At 42.2% G+C, this 24,131-nt stretch overlaps 1 protein-coding gene across 5 annotated transcripts in view; it reads right to left on the reverse strand.

The window, feature by feature from the left end:
* The window catches only part of EXOC4 (exocyst complex component 4), a 381,730-nt gene that overhangs the window by 345,129 nt on the left and 12,470 nt on the right, over positions 1 to 24,131 (reverse strand). For all 5 annotated transcript variants that reach the window (XM_048062635.2, XM_048062633.2, XM_048062634.2 and 2 more), the window contains exons 2-3: positions 17,731 to 17,920; positions 14,432 to 14,626 (exon numbers count right to left, since the gene is read on the reverse strand). In XM_048062635.2, coding sequence (XP_047918592.1) covers positions 14,432 to 14,626; positions 17,731 to 17,920 — 385 coding nt within the window. The remainder of the gene's footprint in view (positions 1 to 14,431; positions 14,627 to 17,730; positions 17,921 to 24,131) is intronic.

The raw sequence follows: 24,131 nt of genomic DNA on the forward strand, positions 1-24,131 counted from the left end.
TTGGCAGGTGGGAATGTATCCCAAATTTCCCAATCCCAAAGGTGCTTTAAGCCCCAGCCACTTCAGGGAAGTCGCAGGCACTCATCGCTGCCCTGAAAGCTGTCAGCAATTTCACCAAAGCAGGAGCAAAATCAGGAACGACATTTGTCAAACTGAGAAGCTGAGATGAAAATGCAGCGAGGAAAGAACTGAAAGCACAGAGGAAAACGGCATTAAAAAGGTTCCCAGACATCCAGTAAAAGTATCGTCAAAACCACACGCAACAAAATTTAAAGCTTTCCCCTCGAAACATTAGGCTCTATTTTTACCTTCCGAGTTACTACAAGTTATTCTCAAAACTAATCATTAAAACCAACATACAGCTCCCAAATATGCCTCCTGACAAACAAACAGCACAGTCAATCATTTATTGCACCTAAACAAAACCCCACATTGTTATGTACTGAACTTTCTTCTCCTGGAAAAAGCAGGTTTGGTTTTTTGCAGGGTTCGCTCTTGGACTTTTTTTTCGTTGTCCTTTCTGACACTCCGCATTTGGGGTCAGACAAGCTGGAAGTTACGTCCCTGATAAATGCCACTTTCCCAAAGATTGACCTGCACTGGGAAGTAGCATGGGCAAGTTTCAACGTTATGCACACTTGGAGTCTTTTGATTCAATGCAGCCCCACTCCAGGAAAGCCTCGCGTAAACGCTGGTTTCTTTTCCAATACTTGATTTCCTTTTACCACCAATTATCAAGACAGAGCTCAAGACAAAAGCTTTTTTTATGTTCAGAACAATTTGGGTCTGGAAAGTAGCTACAGGCTCAATCCATGTTCCTGGAAGTCAAGGCAAGGTCTCCAACTGGTTTAGGTGACAACTAGTACAGATGTTACATTAAAAAAAAATTTCTCTTGTGTAGTTTTACCTGCTTAGAGATTACATAAATCCTGGCAAAAGCGAGCTATAGACCACCACCCTAGATTACATCCCTGAATACAAAACCACAAGATTAGAACATTTTGCTAATTTGTATGCTGGATAACCTAACAGAGCAGTACCATAAGCAACTAAAATGATGTAAAAGGTGGCTAAAAAGAACACAAAACTTGAAAAAAAAACACAGCTGCATTTTCACATCTGCCTGCTGTTCCAAACAAAAAACAAAGCACCACACTGGCAAACTTGTGTTTCATCCTACTGTCCTGCAAGAGATGACTTCTTGTCCTGGTTTCAGTTAAGATAGAGTTAATTTTCCTCCCAGTAGCTGGTAGGGTGCTATGTTTTGGATTAGGATGAGAAGAGTGTTGATAACACGCTGATGTTTTAATTGTTGCAGAGCAGTGCTTGCACTAAGCCAAGGACTTTTCAGCTTCTCGCTCTGTCCTGCCAGCGGGCAGGCTGGGGGTGCAGCAGGAGCTGGGAGGGGACAGACCCAGGACAGCTGACCCCAACTGGCCAAAGGGGTATTCCGTCCCATATGGGGTCATGCTAAACACAAAATTACTGTGTTTAGTGAAAGAAAAAAGAAAAATCAGCCTGCACTACAATAAACTTTGGGTTAGATAATCTGATAGTCATCTCTGATGTTAAAATCTACTCATCTCTAAAGTACAGTGATATACAGTGACCCTTTAGAAAATCAGGATCAATGAAACAAGCCTGAAAAAAGAGCTCTGATATGTATGAGCTAAAAATTGTACGTTTATAGAAAATAACTACGGCACCAGAACCATTATGCAGCTTGTTTAAAGGTCACAATCAGTTTATAGCAGAGTTTAATTGCCTTAAAAAGAAGATGTAGTTAAACATTTGCCTATCATAACATCCAATTTGGAAGGTTTTGATTTAGCATTTTACAACACAAAACCTAAGTACCAGCAAGATATTTGTTAAAAGTCTGGATAACTTTGGCCAAAGTTAGGAAATATGCTCCCAGTTAAAACTGCATGATTCCCTTAAGAGGGTTCTCAGCAGTATTTTAGTTTTCCAAAAAGCATTGTAAAACAGGGGTGAAAAGATTTATTTATTTATTTAAATTCTAAAGCTCCACAATCTTGGAAGTCTATAAGCAGAGATAAAATGAAAGCCCTCAAGTAGGTGCTCCTTCATGGTGGCAAAGCAGAATAATGTTTGTACAAACCAGGAACCCGAATGCTTTCCATCCGGGACACCAGCCTGCTCTCAGTTCAGATGACAGATGCAAAAACATGAAGAACAAACAACTGAGAAAGGTTAAAGTAAAACAATGTGGTAGGTCACAATTTGAAGGGAAAAAAAAGCCAAGTCATACACAAACACGGTATGACAAATGGGAAAAAGCTGAACCCTCTGAATAAAACAGCAAACAAATAGCAGCAGCCTGGAAGGTTTCAGCTGCCTCGCTGGATGAATAAAGACAATGCTGACATTTAAAAGGGAGAGAATTGATCTACTGCTTTTACAAGGAACTTGCTTTTGAAAAGGTACAGGAAAGGAAAATGACTAAAAAACAGTTGAAACGTGTATAGCCAGATCTAAACAAGCAGTTCACTGAATTCAATTACACCTGACTTGCAGGAGATAAGGATCTAACCTGGGAAGTTTGCCGCAGTCTTTAGGAAACAGCAAGGTACTCACGGCTCTAGCTGCTGAATTTTGCACTGGGCAAAAAGGTAAAGTACTTAAGAGTGATGGTCTCTCTTCAAAGAATTTAACAGGACAAACTGAGAAGCATGTGGAAAAATGATCCTCCAACTTCCTAACACTAAATGTGCATGTCTAAAGGAACTGACTTACGTGTCCCAAGGAATGTTGCAGTGGTTCATTACGGTTTGGGGTGGCACGTGGCTCTGCTGCTGTTTCTTAAGTAGGCTGGAGCAACTGCTAGCAGCTGGAGACAGGTCCATGGAGGAGGCACTCCACTGCAAAGTGGCGACTGCTCTGAGGATCTGTGGCATGGGGGCAACCCACGCCAAAGCAGGCGTCCTCAGGAAAACCAGAGCAGTGCAAAACCTGGAGAACCCAAGTGCTGCAGAGGAAACCAGTAAGAAGCAGAGCAGCAGAAAGAAAAAACCTACAAGGGAAAAAGTGCAGAGAGAAACCCTTATGGATGACACCAGACTTCTGTGCCATCCATCGCCTCACTGGAGGAACTGGGACAGACTGAGCATACGCCACAGAGAAAATAAGTTGAGAGAACGGAAGGGAGTAAAGGTGCTTGACTTAAGTTGTACCTCGAGAAGAGTGGAAAAAAATATATCTAAAAGTGTTTTTTTTTTTATTGTCCCCTCTTTCTCTGCCCCCACCTCAAATATCCAAATCATGATCAAGTGATCATGGGTGTGTGTTAACTGGCAATAAACTAAGAATTCCCCAAGTTGAGATTGCTTTGCCTGCAAAACTCCTGTTTTCCAGGGATGATGGAGGAAAAGTGCTGACATCCAGAAAGCAGGAGCTTGTTGAGTATTTTGTACCTACAGAGTTGGAAACACATAATGAGTAACTGATTAAGCCTGCTCTAAAATTGCATTTATATTTTTTAATTAGAAGCTTGACGTAAGCCTTATCAAGTAAACCTGAATTTCAGCCGTAAACTTGTTCCGTATTTTGGTAGCAAGGTGAATTAGGATGAAGCTAATAAGTCACTGTCCTTAAGGACGACACATCCAAATAATGGAACACATGGAAAACCTGCACCCAAAAGCTGCATTTAAGAAATCCAAGGATTGGCAATTGTTCGCTATCAAGTTGCCACAGGTCAGTGGGCAGCAGAAAGTGTGGTATCAGGACAAGGCAGCATCATCCAGCTAAGATGACCCTGGAATTACAGGAACACCCAGACGGTCCCAAAGCAGGGAGCCTTTAGATTAAAAAAAGAAAAGCATGGGAAACGTGAAAAGCACAGATCACAGAGCTGCTCCCGACTGTCACTGCCTCTTTCCCCTTAAAAACAGGAAAAGGGGAAAAGGCACACAGGATGTGAAGACTAATGAACAGCTGTAAAATACTCATGATGAACAGTACCGACTGTTGATTAACACACTGGATATTAAGATGATGGAAGAAACTGCTAGCAATTTTACTCACCTTTAAGCAGTCTCGGAAGAATTAACAAGCTAAAAGCATGTGAAGAGTTGTAAGAGATGGAGAAATAAGAAAGTAACCCCTTCAGCAGTATTTTGGAAATGGCTGAGGTCAATTCCCTTCTTGAGGTGAAGGGATTTGCTGAACACTGATGAAGAAAGGAGGAGAAGATTGATGGCTTCTGAGCTACACACGAAATACAACGCTCAGGTTGCAAGAAAGGAGCTAGTCCTAAGTCACTGTAAGCTCCTTTGGTGGGGGAAGGACAGGAAATATATAGACATATAAGCAGGGTAAGAGGACTACTTTTTGTTTACAGGGTTTGTTTTCTCTGAAATGTAGCACCTTTTATTGAAATTCCACCTGTACATTCATCTAACATGACTGAAATGCAATCACCTCCACAAGAAGAGGCAGCAAGCAGCCAGCACGCAACACAACGCCAAACAGTAAGAAAGTGTACATGATGGCAGAGGAATAACACTTATTTAATGCCTTAGCAGAGTAGAAGTGTATTCCAAAGAATCAAGTTCCAACAAGCTGAAGTACACAATTCTGCATTCTAAACCAACCATCCCACCTAGTCTTACTTCCTTTAAAGAAAAAAAAGTCTATATTATCTGATACAAGTTGGGAGGAGGTCAATTATATTGCAAAGCCATTTCCCTGTGACTCTAATATTGCCTTAATTATATTTTGCAAAATTTGCCTTTCTATCTTTTGCTCGTCGGACTACTGCTCCTATGAAAGCATCAAAGCAAACCTGTTACAAACATGTTAATACAAAGTGCAATCACCCTTTACTTTTCTTAAATGTTTATGCAAACGGTGGTGACCCAACCGAACTTACTACTTTCCTTTACAAACTTAAAATATTTATAGAATTACATCCCTCGCTTGCTGTCCTTTAGTCCACCTACATAAATTTAATTCTTTCAATTTTTCCCCAGTCCTGTCACCCATCAATCATTCTACTTCCTCCTCTACTTGCTGTAATTCATCAATGTCTTTCTAGTAATAAAGTGCTGAAACCAAAGGCAGTGCTCAAGGAACACGCTGGCTAAAAACCACGAGAGGATTATCCAACTGCTCACTTGGACTTGAACACAAAACCCGAGCAATCTCAACAGTGGTATGGTTAAATGACTTCCCCGAAACAGGAAAGTCAAAGTACCTATCTGCATTGCAGGATTGCCCGAGACGTCCTCCATTAGAGTGACAACTCGCTGGAGATGAGGTACGTATCGCCGGGGTGCCTGCGATAGCTGCGTGCCTCGAATCCTCAGCAGCTCCTGAGCACTCAGCTGAAATTAGCAAATCAAAGATTTGATGGCATCTACAAGAGGCTCGCACAACTCAGCTCTATACCTCATTGGCACAGGACACTGCCGAGGCCAAAAACTTAAACTGGTTCAAAAAAACAACAGAAATTCAAGGCAGAGATCTGCCGAGTGCTACTCAACACAAAAGACAGCAGCTTTTCAATGGCCGGCTGCCTACTGCCAACTGCTTTGGAAAAGGACTGCTATCACTTTACCGTGTCCTCCCTCTCCCGCTCAGCACACCCTCCATCAGACCCACTACTGGCCTCCTAAGCTCACCTCTGGTCCAACCTTTTTCTGCCATCTGTATCCCCCACTGGAGCACTGGCACGGACTGGAGATACTGTTACAGGTACTGTGAAAGCAGTAAAAATAATCTTAAAAGGCTCTTCCTTCTACTTTTCACTTCCATGTTTTGTCTCTGATTTAATACGTCCTCATTCAGCCTTAATTGCCATTAAGAGAAGTGTGTTTTTTCAGGACCATCCATCCCAAACGTCTTCTGCCTATACGAATGATGCCTAGACCAATGGGGGCCTAATGCACTGAAGTAAAACACCAGGACTTTTTTTTTTTTAAATGCAAACCTGCAGTTCCCCAAATTGATCTCTTGCTGTCTTCAAGATGACATTTCCAATCCTTCACACTCCCTGTCCCATCTCTCTGTTGTTAAAGGAATCATTGACTCCTTTCAATTAGCTCTTCACCTACTAATTTACTAACTTTTTTTTATTACAGAATTCATAAAGACATCACAGAAGGTAACATTAAACTGTAGTCTTATACAACCACTGCCTTCTCTAACAGGCACGTTGTCTATAGATCTTCATTTACGAGCTGTTCAGCATAAGTTTTCCTCCGGGTCTACAGGAGAATGTTTCATCTTTCATGCCATTTTGAAGGTTACGTGGTAACCAACTTCACCCACCATAAATCAGTTTCCTTCATTGGAAGGCTTCCAGGCTAAATTCACCCGAAGTGTTCCAAATTCTTCACTGAAAACCAAATTTATTGTTCCTCTTCTCCCACCATTCACTGGCTTTAAAGTTGCATTAAAAATGCAAATTTATCTAGATTATATTTTATATTGTTCCATAACCCACTAGGTCTTCCAACAATTTCTGTTGGTGTTTGTTCACTATGTGCAGAATTATGTTTGCACAATCCAGAGTTTAAAGAATTAATGGAAAGACCAACGACTACTGGAAAAACATCAGCTATATTCAAAGATAAAGCAATAAGAACATACATGGCTCACGGAATGAACTCCATAAACTATGTCAATAATAAAAATTACCAACAATATCAAAGGCAAAAGAAATATTAACCTGAAGGTATGTAAGACGCCTAGCTTCATGAGTTAAAAAGGCAGCCAGTGTAAACGAGAACACAAAACTCTCCAGCTGTTAAGAGATCACTCCAAAGAAAGGATGCATCATTACATGGCAGGGACAATTGCCTTGAGCAAAGAACTTATCACTGCATCTGTGATCAGGAAAGATTAAGCTTAACGTGCAGAAACGTCCATTCCCAGAAGCACAGACCATCATTTTACAAATACTTCTCCTGTTTCATTAACGGCAGTGTGGCTGAATCTCACCACAAAACGATGCTCGACACCTCTATTCCACCTTCATTACAGTGTGTGTTTTTTATTTAATAAACTTTCATCAGCTTAAATGAATGGTTGTTATTAGTTGAGCTAACAGCCACAGGATAATACTCCAGAGACGTATCGATGCTTGTTGGTGCATTAACTAAGAGCGGAGGGGCTGAGGTCAAGCACGTGTCAATGCAAATGAAGCACTATTAGGCACTAACAGTTTAATGCAACAGACTGCCTCGGATAATGGAAATTATAGGATGAAAAGAATGAGATAAAGTTATTGATAAGCGTAGTAAGTGAAAAATGATAAGGTGTTTCAAAGGGAAAGAAAACTTCCATTTTATAATGTCTTCAACCGTAGCCTAGCAAAGTGCACGTTTGTTGTTTTTTTTTCCAAATTATAAGAAAAGAAAAAATAGAGGTGAAAAATGTGCTAGCAATAAATAGCACCAATGCTTCTCATATAAGGAACTTACAAGTACTCTTCCAAACTTAATTACTTAAGCTTTACAATGCTCCTTCGGGGCAAACAACTAATGCTAATAAACTGTCATCTGAGTAAAGGTACAGCATTTGAAATGAATCAGCAGGAAGGAGAGAAAAAAGCTCACTGCTTCCACGTTTATGCGTGAATCACTAGAACATATCCCGTCCATACAGCAGCTTAAGAAAAACAAAGCTGCTTTCTTTCTCTTCTGTACCTCAACCATACAGTTAGCAGAAATCATTAGGTTTGCCAATCATTAAAAACTAGGACAAATTAGTTCCTTTAAGCATAAATGCTTACAAACATCAAATCTAAAATCAGATACAACCCTTGAGGTGCCATCTTCTCAATTCTGTTTTCTGAAAGGCTTCTTTGCAATCAATCGAGTCTACAACAAGACGACACAATGTTAGCTGTGGAAAGACTTCAAGGCAAGAAGTAATGAAAAATATTGCTATGTTTGCAATTCAACAGAAAGAATTTGAAGCAGGGCCAAAATTTAAGTTTTGTAATAAAAAAAATTCTATAGAATCCCAAAGACTCTTATATTTTGTAATTAGTGACTTCAGTGGAAACAAAACTCTTCCACAGCAGTGCTTGGATCCCAGCACTGCAATAAGAAATGCAGAAACAAAATGAAAGACTGATTTTACTGATTTTTCATTGTTCCAGCTGAAAGAAAGGCAGACAGTAAATAAAATGCATACCAAGAACTCAGTTGCATGTTTTCAATGTCATTATTCCAAACTACTTACAGCCTCAGAAGAGAGCTCGCTACACCGTACTTGTAATTGAAAGCCTCTCCTCAGCCCACGCTACGGAGAGCCACAGGCAGCAGCCACATTCAAATAACAAAAACCAAATTTTCCTCACCAGGGTTACGAACACCCAACGTTTTCTGGGAATACGTCAATCACTCCAAATGCCATTACAGAGGATTAATGCGAACAGTAGAGGCAACTGTTATCAAGGACACATCCACTACGAGATGGGCAAGAAAAGGCCAAATATGCGCTTGTGTACATGCACACCCCAACATCCCTTCTTCGCCCCTGAGATGTTCAAGGTTTTAAGCTCCTTGTTTGACTCCCCTTTCCATAGCAAGCTGAATTCCTTGTCCTCATTCACTGTTCTCCAAGTATCCATTTCCTTTTCCTACGCCACCTCGCCCTTCCAACTGCCTCAGTAGCTTTACGATCATTTTTGCACAGCATTTCTTTGTATTAAAATCTCTTCTCATTCTGACCTTGCTCTCACACACTAGATTGACCCAGTTGTGTTGTAAAGCCCTGCAGTCAGAAAGAGAAAATAACCAATTCTGTGTAAAATGCTTTGGTATGCAGACATCGGGGCTGGTCAGCATCACTAGTTTAGACTGGAATAACCCCTATATAAGGGTTAGATTTGACTGGAATAACCCTTATATAAGGGTTAGATGTCACAACAAATAAACTCAAGAAAAAATTACATATATTAACCCTATAGATCTTAACAAAGCAGCCTACAGAGCTGTGCACGACACACGATAAGGATGCAAGTGGCGAACTCTGCATGCTCTACACATGCTCCATGAGCACAACTGAAAGCGACCTAATTTACCTGCAGCCCCATCTCTTCTCCCATACAGCTGGAGTGAAGTTAATTGAACGCAGCAACAATAATGGCCACTCGCTCCACTCTGGAAGCTGAGCAAACTGGCAACAATGCAAATCTGCAGTAAGAATGCGGCCAGCTCTGAGCAAAGCCTGATGCTATTACTACAGAAAGTAGAACAGGAGACCTACTACTCTTTCGCTCGCAGAAGGAAGCTGAAATAGAAGTCTGTTAACAGGGAAAAAAGAAAGAAAAGGAGTCGCTGGAGTGTTCCCTGGCCTACTTCTTGAGAAGCAAATTACTCTAACTTTTTATTACTTTGGACAAAAATGCCTCAACTAAAGGAAAAGGATGTGCTCATGAGTAAAACATGCGCATCAGCTCCTAGCTCTGCAACATAACTAAGTGGGATATTAAACTGAAATGAACACTAGTCAGTGGGCTTCATATTTGCTTCCTTTCACATGATGCTCTTCTTTGCTTTGTCATGCTCTGAATAAAAAAAATAAGAACTTTCAACTGGGTATGGCAGTAATCCTCACTCTTATCCTATGGATATATTTCTGCAGCTTCACCGTGTTTTACCTAATACAATCCCACCCTCGAAGGAACTGTGCTCTTACGATAAGAAATCAAGTTCAGAGCAAACGTTTCATGGTCTAACAGACTTCAGTTTTTTTTTAAAAAAACTCTATATACTTTGACAAAGCGATATTAGCTCATTAAAATTGCAAAGCTAGACACTTAAAAGCCAGGAAATGCAAAGAAAGTAGCCCAAGCAATTTTCATTTAATTGTATTATGATATGACCTTTAATTACTTGATTCAACAACACTTCTTCCTTCAAATGTTTTTAGCTTTTCATCTCTTAGATTATTTAAACAAATGGAAAATATTAATTCCTCCCGATGGATGCCGCATGGGTCAACAGCAGAGCCAGAACTATTAGATCAACACCACAGACCTATCAGCTACCTGAGTTAATTACGAAGCTCCTCGTGAGAGCACGTTGCCCTTCAATGCAGAACCTAGTGGTGAGGGAAACTGGACCCAGAACTGCTTCACCAAGCAAGAACCCTTCTGGCTGTGCCCCCTGTCCATCCTGCTGTGCCTTCTGCCTCCTGTTTTGGCTTGGCTATAGAGTTGTGTAGACTGTGCAGATCATCTTGTCCAGCCTCAGAGCAGAGTAATTCAGATTCCTGCCTTCCAGCAACCAAGCTCATGCTTCCAGGCCAAGTGCCAAGCTATAACCCAGCCCCAACTTGCCTCTACCACCAGCTCTGCTCTTCTTCTTCAAGACTGCACGCCACCTTCTTATGAAGCTCTTGTTGTGTCAGAATTTTTCTCAGCATCTGATCGTGTTTTGTTTAACAGAAAATGCACGCACATCTGTGCACGTGCACTCAATTGCCCCGTTAAAGTGGATTTCACTTCTAGCAATGATGTGTGTCACGAAACAGTCACTAGGGTAGTGCAAATGAACTTCTAATATCATCGTGTATTCACATTCTGTGTTCTTTCATCTTTATAGTACGTACTCCTGTGCGTAGGGCCAGTAGGGTTTGCTGTTCTGTAATTGCAGATTACACATCTTTGCACTACCCTAGACGGATACAGAATGAGAAACAAAAAAACAGCCACTTAAAAATTTTAACTTCATACAAATGTAAGCTGTCACAAAACACCTTTGCATTTTGTTCACGCTACTGGGAAAAGCTGCCATTCTTACATTAATAATTCTTCCCGGCACTGCTCAGTCATTGCACATTAGAACCAGCAGCTGGAGAGTTTTGAGTGATAATGAAACCTGTAACAAGCCATCTTCAGCCGTCTTTTCCAAACAATAAGGGAATTAAAATTTCAATTTAAATGCAGAGGTTTGAAACACGCTTCAGTGGCAAAATTACTTCAATTAATGTGAGTGGAATACAAAGAACAGACTGCAGAAATGCGATGCAGCAACCAGAAATTATGCTATTAGTGTGCTTGCATCAACCCGGCACAACGGCTGCAAAGGTCTAATTTAGACTGTACATATCACAAGGCTACAGGCAACAATATTAATCAGTGCTCCAATTTCAATGTGAGGGATACAAGCTCATTGTCAGATCACTTTGGGCTTTTTATAAGCCAGGAGCATCTGTATACCTTGAGGAGCGAAACAAAAGGACAAAGATCTATAAACACCGCATACCCGACAGTTTATTATTTTACAGAATATTCCTATCATAAAAAAAGAAGAAAGGAGTTATGCTGCAGCCAGTGAGCGATTACAGCACCACAGTCTTGCAGAGGTGCTGTTAGCAGGAGATGGCAAAAACCAATGAGCCCACAGCAATTTCTGTACGTGAAAAGGCTCCGAAGGCAGGTAGATTACTATTGCTTTATTACAGGTGCACTTGCCTTCAAATGAAAATTGCAAGGGTAAATGAACAGTTGAAAGAGTGTGTTCAATCTCCACTTCAGTTTTCTCTGCATTCCTTGACTTAAAAAAATATCTAAACAGCAGCTTTTTGCATCACTATAATTTGATTTCTTAGAACAGATACCCCATTGTGGAGAAAAAAGTGTGGCACGCTACAGAAGTTTGTACTTAGGGAGGCCTAATATTGGCTGTATATCATGGCCTTGGGCAAGCTTACCTACACACAGCATTTATGTGTATGGATGTACATGTGTATATATGTATATAACCAGCAAAAAAATTGCACACAATATATTGCAAACTGATAACCTATCATAAATGTACGTTTCAAAACATTTCTAAAATATAATATGTAAGAGATTAAGTATATTCCTAAATCATGTTATTTCTCTTTTTACACTTCCTATCTTATATTCCAGGTAGAAATTTAATTATTTTTCTGGAACTTACCTCTAAAAACAGTTTTTACATAAAAAAATCACAACAAGCAACCTGTCTTTTTATGCTGATTAAAGTCAACTCCACCAGTAAAAAGAAAAAAAACTGATAACACATTAACATTGCAATCAATACCAATGTTAACATGGAGTACTATTTTTCCCCCTAAACTGAACAGCCTTAACTCACTTCTCCTTCATCTCATAATTAAAACTATCAGACTAACACCTCACTCTAATCTCCTGCCCCAGAAACCTGATGAAACTTTTGGCAGAACCTGACTGCACCCAGATATGCTGCCTCAGTCCTTCCATCGCTGATCCATTTTGAGGAATTTAATGCACTTTATGGCACACTTTGTAAAGTATCATAAAATTCCACTTGATATTATAGAACAGAAATGGATATGTTGCCCATTCCAGATGACTTACAGAACATATGAAAGATATATGACAGCAGTTCGTATTTGAAGGAAAGTGAGAATCTAAGGAGAGTAAGATTGAGCGTGTCCCTGGAAGATGGTTTTGAAAAGGACAAAAGGGAAGACTGTGACCACAGTACAGAAAGAAGATTGCACCAGATGCGTCATGAAAACAGGACGTGTGCAACAGAAAAGGACAGGAAGGTGAAGATCAGTGAAGTCAGCGAAAGTAAAGTGAAATCAGGCCAGAAAATATGACAGCAACAACAAAAATCCAGATAGGCTTACACATGCCATCAGAGGAAGGAACAAGGAGACTGACATCCAGCTGCTGAATACACTTCAGAAGGAACAGAATAAGTTTGAGAAAGTCGTATTTAAAGTAAAATGAGAGAAAATGGAAAGAAGGAAATTAAAGTTCTGTTTCAGGCTCTAGGAATAAGAGTGAAGAAAAAGTGAAGAGGCACAGCTAAGACTGAAGTTGTGAGAAATACAAACAGTAAATTGACTAAGACAATAAAAAAAGAAGGTGATGAGAGGACTTTTTTTAAAAGCATTCTCTTAAAAAAAAGGAAAATGAACAGACATATCCCTTTTGCCCTCACTTCTGAATCACAGAATAGTTGAGGCTGGCAAGGGCCTCCACTCATCTAATCTAAGTCCACTCCTCATGCAGGGTCAGCTACAGCAGGGTGCCCAGGACTGTGTCCATTTTGGTCTCAAGAATTTTCCATGGATGGAGACTCCACAACCTCTCCATGCAGCCTGTTCCACTGCTCAACCATCCTTGCAAGTTAAAAAAAAGATGTTTTCTTATGTTCAGACAGAATTTCCTGTATTTCAGCTTGTGCCCATTGCCTCCTATCCCATCACCGGGTAACACCAAGAAGAGTCTGGCTCTGTTTCCTCTGCGCCCCCCCCCATCAGATATTTATAAACATTGATAAGATCTTCCTGAGGTTTCTCTTCTCCAGGCTAAGCAGTCTCTGCACTCTCAGCCTCTACTCGGAGGAGAGATGCTCCTGCCCCTTAACCATCTTTATGGCCCTTCGCGGGACTTGCTCCAGTAAGTCGTTCTCTCCCCTATAGTGGGGAGCCAGAACTGGACACAGTACCCCACATGTCAGGGCTGAGCATCACTCCCCTTGTAAAATTTTTAGTTACTGGTAGAAGACAGTTTCAGGAAAGAAAGGACTGGAGCCTGGTTAAGAAACACGTTTGTTAAGCTTAGGAACAAGAGTAAGACAGACATATATCATTGCAGAAGTTCAGGAAACTTCTGCCTCCAACATAAGACTGGAATTGAAAGGTATGCTTGTAAAAGAGATGGAAATGAAGGGAAAAATACTTGAAGGAAGGGAAAAAAACAAGTGAAAACAAGCTGGATGAGGAATAAGAATCAAAAGTACTGCTAAAAGACCTAGAGGAAGACAGTAAGAGGTAACAACACCTCAATGGTGAAAGACAGCTTGAGTAATGACCAAAGCCGTGAGTGTATTCTGGGAGATGTACTCCCAGAAACAGGAGGGAAACAGGACAGCTCTTCCATACCAAAAATGGTTCTGAAAAAACTGATAAGATATAAAGAAAGGAGATGATAAAGGCAGACAGTTGAGAAATTCACTTTCAAAGAAAGGACAGCCAGTGGCAATCATAGCATACAGGTCAGTTCAGGAGACCTAAGAACATTTAGAAAGCTACAGTAAAGAGCTGAGAGAAAAAGCTTACAGAGAAACACCAGGTTCCAAAAGCAGTAGGAAATCCTGTGTGCAGATCAAATGGGTAAAGAAACAGCCGGTTATAGAAAGCATCAGTATCAAGAGAAGTCAACAGGTACAGACAGCTCTGAAAGCACGAAAAGAGGAGATAATCGAACACGATCAGAGACTGTGACTTGACGTCCAGTCAAGGAGGATGAAAACAAAACAGAAGTTTCAGTATAAGAAAGCAGCAAGTGACAAAACAAGGAACTCAGCAGGGCGAAATAACAAATAATAAAGAACACACAGATGGCAGATATGCCTGTAGATGATCTGACGGCTGACCAGTTATGTTTCTTGTGGGTACTTTCCCAGGATAAGGTACTGCATCTTACCAGCATGTCTGTTGCGTTGAGGTAGTGCTTGCTGGCCATGCACTGTTCCAGCTTCTGGGGCACTTGCTTGATGTTCTCAATCTCATCCAGCAAATTCAGGACATGTTTGTGTTCGATCCCTTCAATCCACAACTTGCGCAACTCATCCCTCTTGCAGTGCAGCAGCATCTTGCACGATAACAGATTCTCCTTCACCTACAAGCAGCATGTCAAAAGATTAATTAAATCTGCCCCTGTAACTTGCGCTTCTAACACTAATCAGCCCTTTCTCACATTTACTCTATTAGGAACTCCAAAAATACCATAAAACAATAACAAAAAACAAGTTCTTTAAAATTACTGGCTATTCCTTTAGCTACAAGAAACAGGAACTGTTTTCAAAGTTAAATGTTTTTAGTACAAGTTCCCTATCACTAGTGAAAATTTAAAGGAAGTTTGATAACGTGAAAAAACAAGGGATCCTATTAACCGTGACCAAAGACTGATTTGTGGGTTTTCCAAAAATCAATTCAGTATTTTGGCATACAGCAAGACTCCAATTCGCAGTGAAAGCAAATAAGCCACTACTAATTTTTCTGCTGTAAACATTTTCCATCTGTCTAGTGAATCTTCTGGCATGTCTTCTCCTTTCTCCGAGTCGCACGTCCGTTTCTCGAAGCCTGATTATCCAACCGTACAACCACTTCTCTAATACCTTCAGCATTATCAAGTTTGGTTTTACAAAATACACTTTCAGTGGAACAAACAGCTGTTAGGATGTAGTTCAGCTCAGCATTTCTACTACGTAGCAACGAAAAGCACCTTGCTGTTTGCCATCCAGTTTGCTTTGGAGCCTCGTGCCATCACCTGTCAGCTGCTTCTCTAAGTGGCAAAGTCCCTTACTACTCTCCCATTAGCATGCCTAATAAAAAGCATCAGGAGTTTTTCTTATCCCCTCTCCCCAGTCATACCCGCTGCCTACATCCTGTTTTCAGGTTCTCCCAATATCCCCCGATAAGGTCAGCATAACCTAACTTCACTTGCATAATGCAAACCAATAATCACATATTAAAATGTGGAAGCAATTAACAACACAGCTTCGCACATAGCTTTCACACTCCTCTTGTTTTTGTGAGAAGTTATGAATACTCAGGGTCCAACCTTTTCTCAGGCTGAACTCTCACTGAATTACACATGAAGAGAGACTACGAGAAGTAGGCCTTTCAATTTATTTTTAAAAATTTCAGCCTTCAAAGCGCTCCAGGAGTCCTGCTTCAGCTGCATGTTCATCCTTGTCCATCTCAAGGCAGTTAGCATTTAGATGAGCGCATCCCAAACACGTAGAGCAAAATACAAACATCTGGTAATTAGCTACACAGGACAGCCTCCGTCTGGAGTTAGAAAAGACTAAGATCTCAATACAATAACATTATTGTTTTCAGGAAGACATTTCAGAGTGCAACACAGAAAAACTCTCAGCCAACAAAAAAGCTAATGTAAGGTGTCCTAACTCGCTGCAAAAGCATAGGCAAACTAAAATGCATAGAGAGTTCATTTCAGGCATAATCCCTCCCTGTTCAATACCTTTATTTAAAATGTTTCACCGGCCTAGCACACCATCATCAGTGGACTGCTGCTACACAGAGCAAAACTGGGTCAGGAAAACAATTGCAGGGCTAGAAGGAATCTCAGAAGACGTTGCTACTCCTGTCCTTGCAAGAAAGATGACGAACTCTATCTACGTTTGAGAGAAGGGGAAGAACGAACTAGTCTTTAAGAACCAAACTCCTTCTGGCAGACCCGATTGTTTTCTGCTTTATAACTCAGTTTTACAACGGTAACACTTCTAAAGCTAGATTCAAAACCAAGACAAAAAGCAAGCCTTTCCCAACAGGTACCCATAAAAGAATTAACTACAGAAGGTAGATATATAGCAGGATCTGGACTATCTGCCATTTCCACGGGTCCTAATGCGAGTAAACGCCTGCGCAATCACCCACCTCCTACAAAAGGGGAAGATCAAAAGACTGATAGTGTAACACAGATTGATGACAAACCAGATCTGGGGCCTCCCAGGAGATTAGGTCAAAGCTACTTCAATACATGTTGACCAAAACTAATAAGGAAACTTAAATATCAAAAGGTTCTTCACCTTTACAGTCATTCTTCTACGCTGGACCAAAAGGTCACCCCCCTATATGTTTGTTTTGACCTCTGCAAAGCTTAGCGTACTGTGTGAAAACAGGCCACCAGCTATAGTTTGTTTCAAATTTAGCGCAATTGATCTGTGCTTTCAAAGTGCTGAGCTTTGTACATAAATCCTAGGGTGAACTCTTACCCTTGGAAAACATCAGGACGGTGTCATTCTCTTTGAAAATGCTAAACGAATTTTAAAAGCCAGAAGGGTCAGTACGTAGCCCCAGAAGGGTCACAGCCTACTGCTCCTAAAGCAATGCGGTGAAAGGTTTTAAGCTGAGACCTCCCCAGAGTCAGGGGAAAAAAAAAAAAGAACAATTCTGGTACCTAGTTTGCAAAGTTTAGGTAAAGCAAACCACACAGGAAGTAAAAGGCAGGGCAGGAGACCAAAAAACTAATCTACTGCTACAGTAATCAGAGCTGCAGGGGGAGAGCAGATGGAACAAGTCCACAACAAAGAGTGCCAGAGTTATTTACTGGCACACTACTAAAGTGTGAGCACTCAAAATGCAGAAATACACGGGGGCACAGAGTTCATGTACGTTCACACAACAGAACTGAGTTTGGAAACAGCGCCAAAATTCATATTCTCTGAGCAAGAAGCAAGGTGATGAATCACCCAGGCTATTTAGGAGGTTGTTGGAGGCCAACGTACAAAAAAACATGAACAGATTCGATGGAAAGGTGTTAGCTTAGCAGCCTTTAGACTTCAAAAACCGATAGCAGCTTGCCCAGACAGTAAATGAACAGAGGGCACTGCAAACTTTTGCTCTTCATATCCACCTCCCATTCTGCTCTTTAATTACTTGTGCTCTCAGAGAACAAGAAGAGAACCTATGGAAAACAAACTACTGGTAAGATAGGCTGGGACCACTGTATTAGGACCGAATGCTGCGCTCCCAGCCACATCACAATTCATAGGTAGCAGAGCTTTCTCAGTTTAATTTTTAGTTCTGCTCAGGATGACGAGTAGCTGGAAAAAGGGAGAGAAATAAGGTTAAAATGTAAGCTCGCACTGCACTAATAATAAAAAAGCAGTACGCAGGAAAAAGAGGAGTTGCACACGTTTGTACAGGTTACCAAGCAGACGAAAAGAGAGCAACACACGTAACGTCGGTCCTCACCTGCTTGATCTTGTTGCGCGAGTTGGTGATGCGCTCCGTGATGCTCTGGTACGTGCGGATGGCAGTGGTGAGCTCGGTGTAGTGCTGGACAATGAGCTCGTCCAAGTCCCGGTCGCATTTCTCGTAGGCTTCTTCCAGGCGGCCCTTCTCGGTCTCTCGGTCCTCAACGTCATCACTCGTAGACAGGGTCCTAAGAGCAAAAAGATGACAAAAATAGGGATATTTTGAAATTACCTGTCACTCTTACTAGTCTGACACATCGGCGAGTGAAGCTTATTTCTGGTAAATTCTTCTGGTAAAGAGAACGATGCACTTCAAGGAAAAAGAAGCATTGTGTTTCATTATTTCCCCAATTTTCAGATTCTTGGGAGCTTTTTTTCTTTTACAGTGCACTACTGGATGGGCACAGTATAAAATCTGAAATATACCCCAATTTATTACTTACAGAGCACTACAAAGAAGAAGTTCTATTTTTGACTTGAAGACCATCGCAACTATCAGTAAGGAACGCTCCAGCTACTACTTATTTGCCAAAGCCCACCAGGAATACCACCAGAACAGATAAAAACCCACCAAAAGCTGACCCACGCCTTCCAATGGCCACTCTGTTTTCAGACATGGCACCACTCCAGGGAAGACGTGCCACGTGCCCTTATTTCCACCACACATACGTCTTGATTTTAACCTGAGTAACATCATCCAGCAAGAATATTTTGATTTATTTTAAAGCCGTAAACTTCGAGATTCCCATGAAACTGTTGAAAATTTCAATTCAAATCGAAATTTTGCAATTTGAAAATTGAAAATGTTGAAATCGAACTGGGCATGGGGAGGGCAAGTTTCTTGGTATCACTCCAAATTTCTCAGATTTGCACAAAGATCAGTGCAATTTTCTCTTCCTCACTCCTTTCACCTCACTCGCCCCCACTTGAGACCCCTCCTGCCACCAGATCCAGCAGCCCGCACCTGCAGTAACTCGGTGGCACTACTGGAAAGGGCTAGGAGACAGCAGCAAGCAGAAAAACACCTTCTTATTTCATACATAGCACTAAAAAAGCCAGGTTGTGCAAAAAAGGCATCCTGAATTTTCCTCTTCCTTTATCCTTGGGACAGGTAGGCACGGTCCACAAAAGCTTTCGTCTTAAATCAGCAATACAGCAACAGAAAACTGGATATTTCATAGAGAAAAAGAGAAAAGTCATTTAGGATCAGTTGCAGTAGTTATGACCTGAACTCTGGTATATCACAGCCTTAAGAACCTGGGTGATGGATTCTGCAGCTCTCTTGAAAACTTCTGAACCACTTTGAAGAACTTGTGAGGTCAAAATAAGGGAAACAAACAAAAAAATACAAACTCTTTTGGCTCGCATGCTTGAACAACACGAAACAAGCACAACTTTCCAAGAAGTCCTGAACATTGACTTGCTGAAAGTGAGATGCCCTTAAAAAACAAACACAGCAGAGCATGAAGGCCCAGAGAGCATTATTCCTTTTCAACTACAGAAGTTCAGCCCTCAGCCGAGCAGAGGCACCATCTTCAGATGATACACGTTACACTAAAGAGCATTAAAAGAATAAAACAGTAAAATAGCCACCGTTTCCAATCCCGTGGCCAGTGGGAACAAAGACACATGCCAGGAGAAATAGAGAACTGCTTGATTTTTTTTTTTTTAAGGACTTTTTAAGCAGTTTGAGTGGAGAAGGTCAAATTTGCTTTATGGGGTATCCACAAGTGGCTTCAGTGATGTGTGGGACACATGAAGGGTTAACGTTTGAGAGATTTTTCTGAATTCTCCGATCTCAGAAGTAGTAGGAGCTCAAGCGCAAAAAGCTCTTCCCAAGTGAATGCAAACAAGGAACTTCACACCAGCACACAAGAAATGTTCCCTCTCCCTCAAAGGCAGCAGAGACGCAGCCAAAATCTCCAGTTCGCGACCAATTCTTGCCTACAAAGAAAAAGAACAGGCTGTGCCACCCACGCGAGGGCTCCACCTTTAAAAAGGGAGGAAAAAACTGGCATTTCACAGGAGATCATCATCCCAGAAAGAGCAGCTAAAAACCTCAAGTGAGCAAGCAAATCTGCACCGCCAGATGGAGCGGGGCACGACAGGACAGGACCACGAGGACGCCTGTCCTACCCGAGTACCGAGGAGGTCAGAGGAATTTCAGCCACAATGTACAACAAAACCCCAAAAGACGACAACGCACCCGTGTGCTGTGTTTTATTCTACCCAATTCTCACACCTTTTCCCTTTCAGCTGGCAGTGGCAGAAGGGCTGAACAGATACTACAGATACGCTTTGTAGGATTTCAAGTTCCGTGCTTCTTGGTCGCTGTAGAAATGGGAACGCTTTCCAGTGTTACCGCATCAAGATTCTGATCCTTCCGATCCCGGTCGTGCATTAAATCACATTGTCTCAAAAGTCACTCTAATTAGCCCGTACCGTATGCAAAGTGATTTGGGATCGTGCAAAACGGACCTGGAAAGAAAGAACGATGCTGGGGTGGTTGGAAAATCAACCTGGGATTAAGGAAACCGGATTACAGCCTCTGCCCTACCACGGATACCACGGTGCTCAGAGCATCCCCAGCTCCACGCCCAAATGGGAACAGCTGCCCTGCAGCCACCGGGCTGCCCAGGCAGATCCTCGGGGCCTGGTTTCTCCTCCTTACCTGGGGAACGCACAGCACGGGCTCCTCAAACACGTGAGCTGCGGTTACGTGCGCTAAGCACTAGTGAGATGCTCCAAGGCTGCTGGCAGAGGTCATGCAAACACTTCAGACAAAGTAAGGTAAGAGGATGTGGCAGAAAACAACGCTCAGCACACGCAGAATGCAGAATTAAACACACGGTACTTGGGAGCTGCAGAGAAGCTTCTGTTCATCTCTTATAGCATGAATCCAAAGCACATGAAAGAACGTATCTGGCAGTAAACCTCACTGCATTCAGATCTTTTGTGGATGAACACCCTTTCTTTGTGAAAAACTGCTGATTTTTGCTAAAAGGCTGTTCTTCAGCATGGTCACCCCAGACACAAAGGTATCGCCTTCTTAGGAGCTGATGTATGGTTTGAGTTGGATGCTGAAGGATATCGCCTGTCGCCGTGGTTAATGAAAACATCGATCCTCCCTCACCTGCGCTACGGATCGCCGGAGAATCGTGGATCGCTGCAAACACTGTGCAAGCTGAACCAAATTTGCCTGCATCATCGACTAGCAAAGTTTCTGGTTTTAATTAAACTTCAAAATTCTTGACTCACCAGAGCTACTCAGGCTTTAGTAATCCACCTGCAGCAGCAGTAGTTACAGGAGCTAAAGACCATTCCACAAGGTTACGGCTACACCGCGGTAATATCCGAGGACATCACAAGTCTTTTTTTTAAGGCTCCTTTTAATGTTTAATTCCTAACAACTTCCAGGCGTATCCATGCTTTCAAGCAGATTCAGACAGTGCTGCCCACTTGTTTTCGTCCTTGCAATTGACTTGAAATTGCTCTTTATAGAATGACTACTTTTTGCTAAAAACACTAGACATCTGCACAGCCAAAACCAAGACATTTCTGAAGCCAGCGAGAAAACGTGAGGTCACAGCTGGACCCTACCTTAGAAACCACAGAACATGTTGAAAAAAGGAGAAGGCGAGCACAAAAAAAAAAGAGCCCATCTGGCTGAGCACAACTCACCTTCTCACACGCAGACTAGGCTCCAAAGACCTCAGCATTTAAGCCACCACACAGCCAGTAGTGGCATGAAAATATCAGTAATCCTTACTAAAACGAAGGGTAATGGGAAGATGGAGATCTCAAAGCCCCATTTTGTCCACCCTGACTTCTGGAATCTCACCAGCACACATTGGGAATCCAGTTGCCAAAGCCTTTTTTGCACTCACAGCTCTCTGAAAACATGAGCACAGCAGCAGCCCAGAAGCCAACGAGATGAGAACACAAAGGACTTGCTCTGCTGCTGCACAAAACCTTACTGTGCCCACAGCCTGCGAGATGTCTGCAGCTCGGGTCTCTTCTCTCTTCAGTTGGCCTTGGAAGCACAACTAAACAGCAAAGGCGCCACCGTTGTTCTCTGCCGAGGTCAAGGCTTCAGTTTGGAAGAGGAAAGGCTGACAGGAGATGCGCATCTGATGCTTGCAAGAATCAGAAAGGAGGTGAATAATGTAAATGCAGAACAACTTTTTACTAAGTCGTGTACTACCGGCTTGGTGAAACTCTCAGGAAATCGGTTTGAAGAGCCATAAAGCAGGCACGCTTACGCCACAGGTAGTGAACTCCTGAATCCTGCTGCACGAGTCTCACAGCACCAGCAGGTTTCAAAGGAGGATCTAAGCGTTGCTCACAGACAACAGGACAAAAAACAGATACTGAAGGAAACTAGCTGGAACGCATCCTCCCACGCCCCTAACCCTACATCTGCGGGCACGAGGGAAACAGGAGGGGCACTGGACACCACGGGGTGGCCACGTGGGTAACCCCCATCTCCTCACTAACATCTTGCATTGCCACCACTGTAGACAAACTCGTGGGCTGTAGCAACCCTTCATCTGCCTCAGCAGAGCACTTACTTGTTCTTATCCTCTGGAAGGCTCCCGTAATTTCGACTACCTAAAGCTGGGAGATGTTTTGGAGGTGACATTACCTGGCTCCTACGCACGCACACAACAACGTGCACGCTGGGTGCCAGGGCAGGGCACCCTCCACCTTACCAGGGTATCTCAGCACCCAAATCTGCACGAAGACAACAGCGATCCACTCTTGCCAAGTCCCAGGTTAAACCAAAGTGCTATCACAGAGCAGGAGGGGGAAGAAGGTAAGTGTTACAGATGTTGGTGAAGCCCTGCTTTGTGTGCACGCCCCAGGGATGCACTCACCAAGGACGCGACCCTATTAACAGGCTGTCACACGCTTCTCCAGGCTGTGATCCTAACCTGCGAGGGTGCTGCCTGAGTGGAACTCGATGGAAGATTCAGGCTCCATCAGCTGCCACGTTCCAGGATTTCCAGCTGGCTCCGTCGGACCGCAGCACCTGGGAAATCTGCCCAGAATTAACACCTGTCCTGGGAACCTCCTGTCTCCTTTGATTACCTGCTTTGGGAAAATGTTGTGGAAAGAAGCACCACCAAAAATACCCTACTCATCACTTCGACCAGATAATTTACCTGCATCCGGGGCCCTTTCCTCCTTTCTAGTTTATGAAAGGGACCACTTATTACGCCTGAAGGGATACATAACTCCACACTAAGCAAGTAAATTAAACCCAACAGTTCTCTGCGCTCATGTGAGCTTGCCTTCGATACCTGCAGATGATTTTTTCATAAACAGAATAAAATACAAATCATAACCCAAAGCTAAAAGGAGAAGAGCACCAGAGACTGCTTTTTCATTTACAGTACTGAAAGTCCATGAAGTTTCAGAAACGTTAAGGTTTGGGTTTTAGGACTTGGTTATTTCCTGTCATTACAAGCATCTGGATTAACAGCTGGGGAACAGAAAAGCAGCACATGTGTGATCCACCCTGTGATCGTGTACTCAAGAACCATCAAAGAGCACGTAGGGAAAAGCGAAGGACACGTTTTTTAGGACACAAACAGCAACATATAAATAAGCTGAAATAAAGCTGGTTTGAGCCACAACGTCAGAAACAAGCGTGCCGTAAAACTGAAAATGCTTCCTCTTGTTTTTTTTTTTAAATCGTATTACACTTTTCCCAGGTAACAACTTACTTTTTTGTCCACCGCTGCTGCAAGATACAAATTTCCACAGCACATTTTAAAGGAGCACGACTGCTTTCAACCGCTTACAGCCACCAGCAAGACCTTTCTGCTCACGTTCTTCTCAAGTCACTACATCAATCTGCTGAGCCTTCGTTTTACCTACTTCAACCAGAACTACCTCGCACCCCCTTCTCTCTACTCCAGTAATTCATTACTGTGCATTTTTCTTCTTAAAAGCCACAACATTAAATCCTTGAAGCCTAGCAGCACCTCTAACTACAAAAAGGCGCCGTGTCACTTTGAATCTGAGGAATTACTCTGTGCACCTGAATTTCCTGAGCCCCTTGGTACGGGAGCCATTTCTTTTTCTTGCTCTGCACAGCAAAGAGCAAAGCGAGGAATACTTAATATTCTTGAGATTATACAGGTTCCTGCTAACGCTGCAAAAAAAGTAAGCCGAGGGCATCTTTGCTTGTTTCAGTTCGATTAAAGTGTGTGGTAAGGAAGAAGGAAAGTCAACACGCTGTTTGCCAAATTGAAAGGATCAAAATTGTTTGGGAAGGGAACTCTGCAGAAAGAACTTTGAAGGGGGAATTACAAAACAGGACGGGATTATGAAACGGCGATAAATATACATCAGCTTTTCAGAACTCCTTGAAAAGCAAAAGCTTTCAAATCA

This window comes from Anser cygnoides, chromosome 1 (genome assembly GCF_040182565.1).
Source record: "Anser cygnoides isolate HZ-2024a breed goose chromosome 1, Taihu_goose_T2T_genome, whole genome shotgun sequence".
NCBI classification, from domain to species: domain Eukaryota; kingdom Metazoa; phylum Chordata; class Aves; order Anseriformes; family Anatidae; genus Anser; species Anser cygnoides.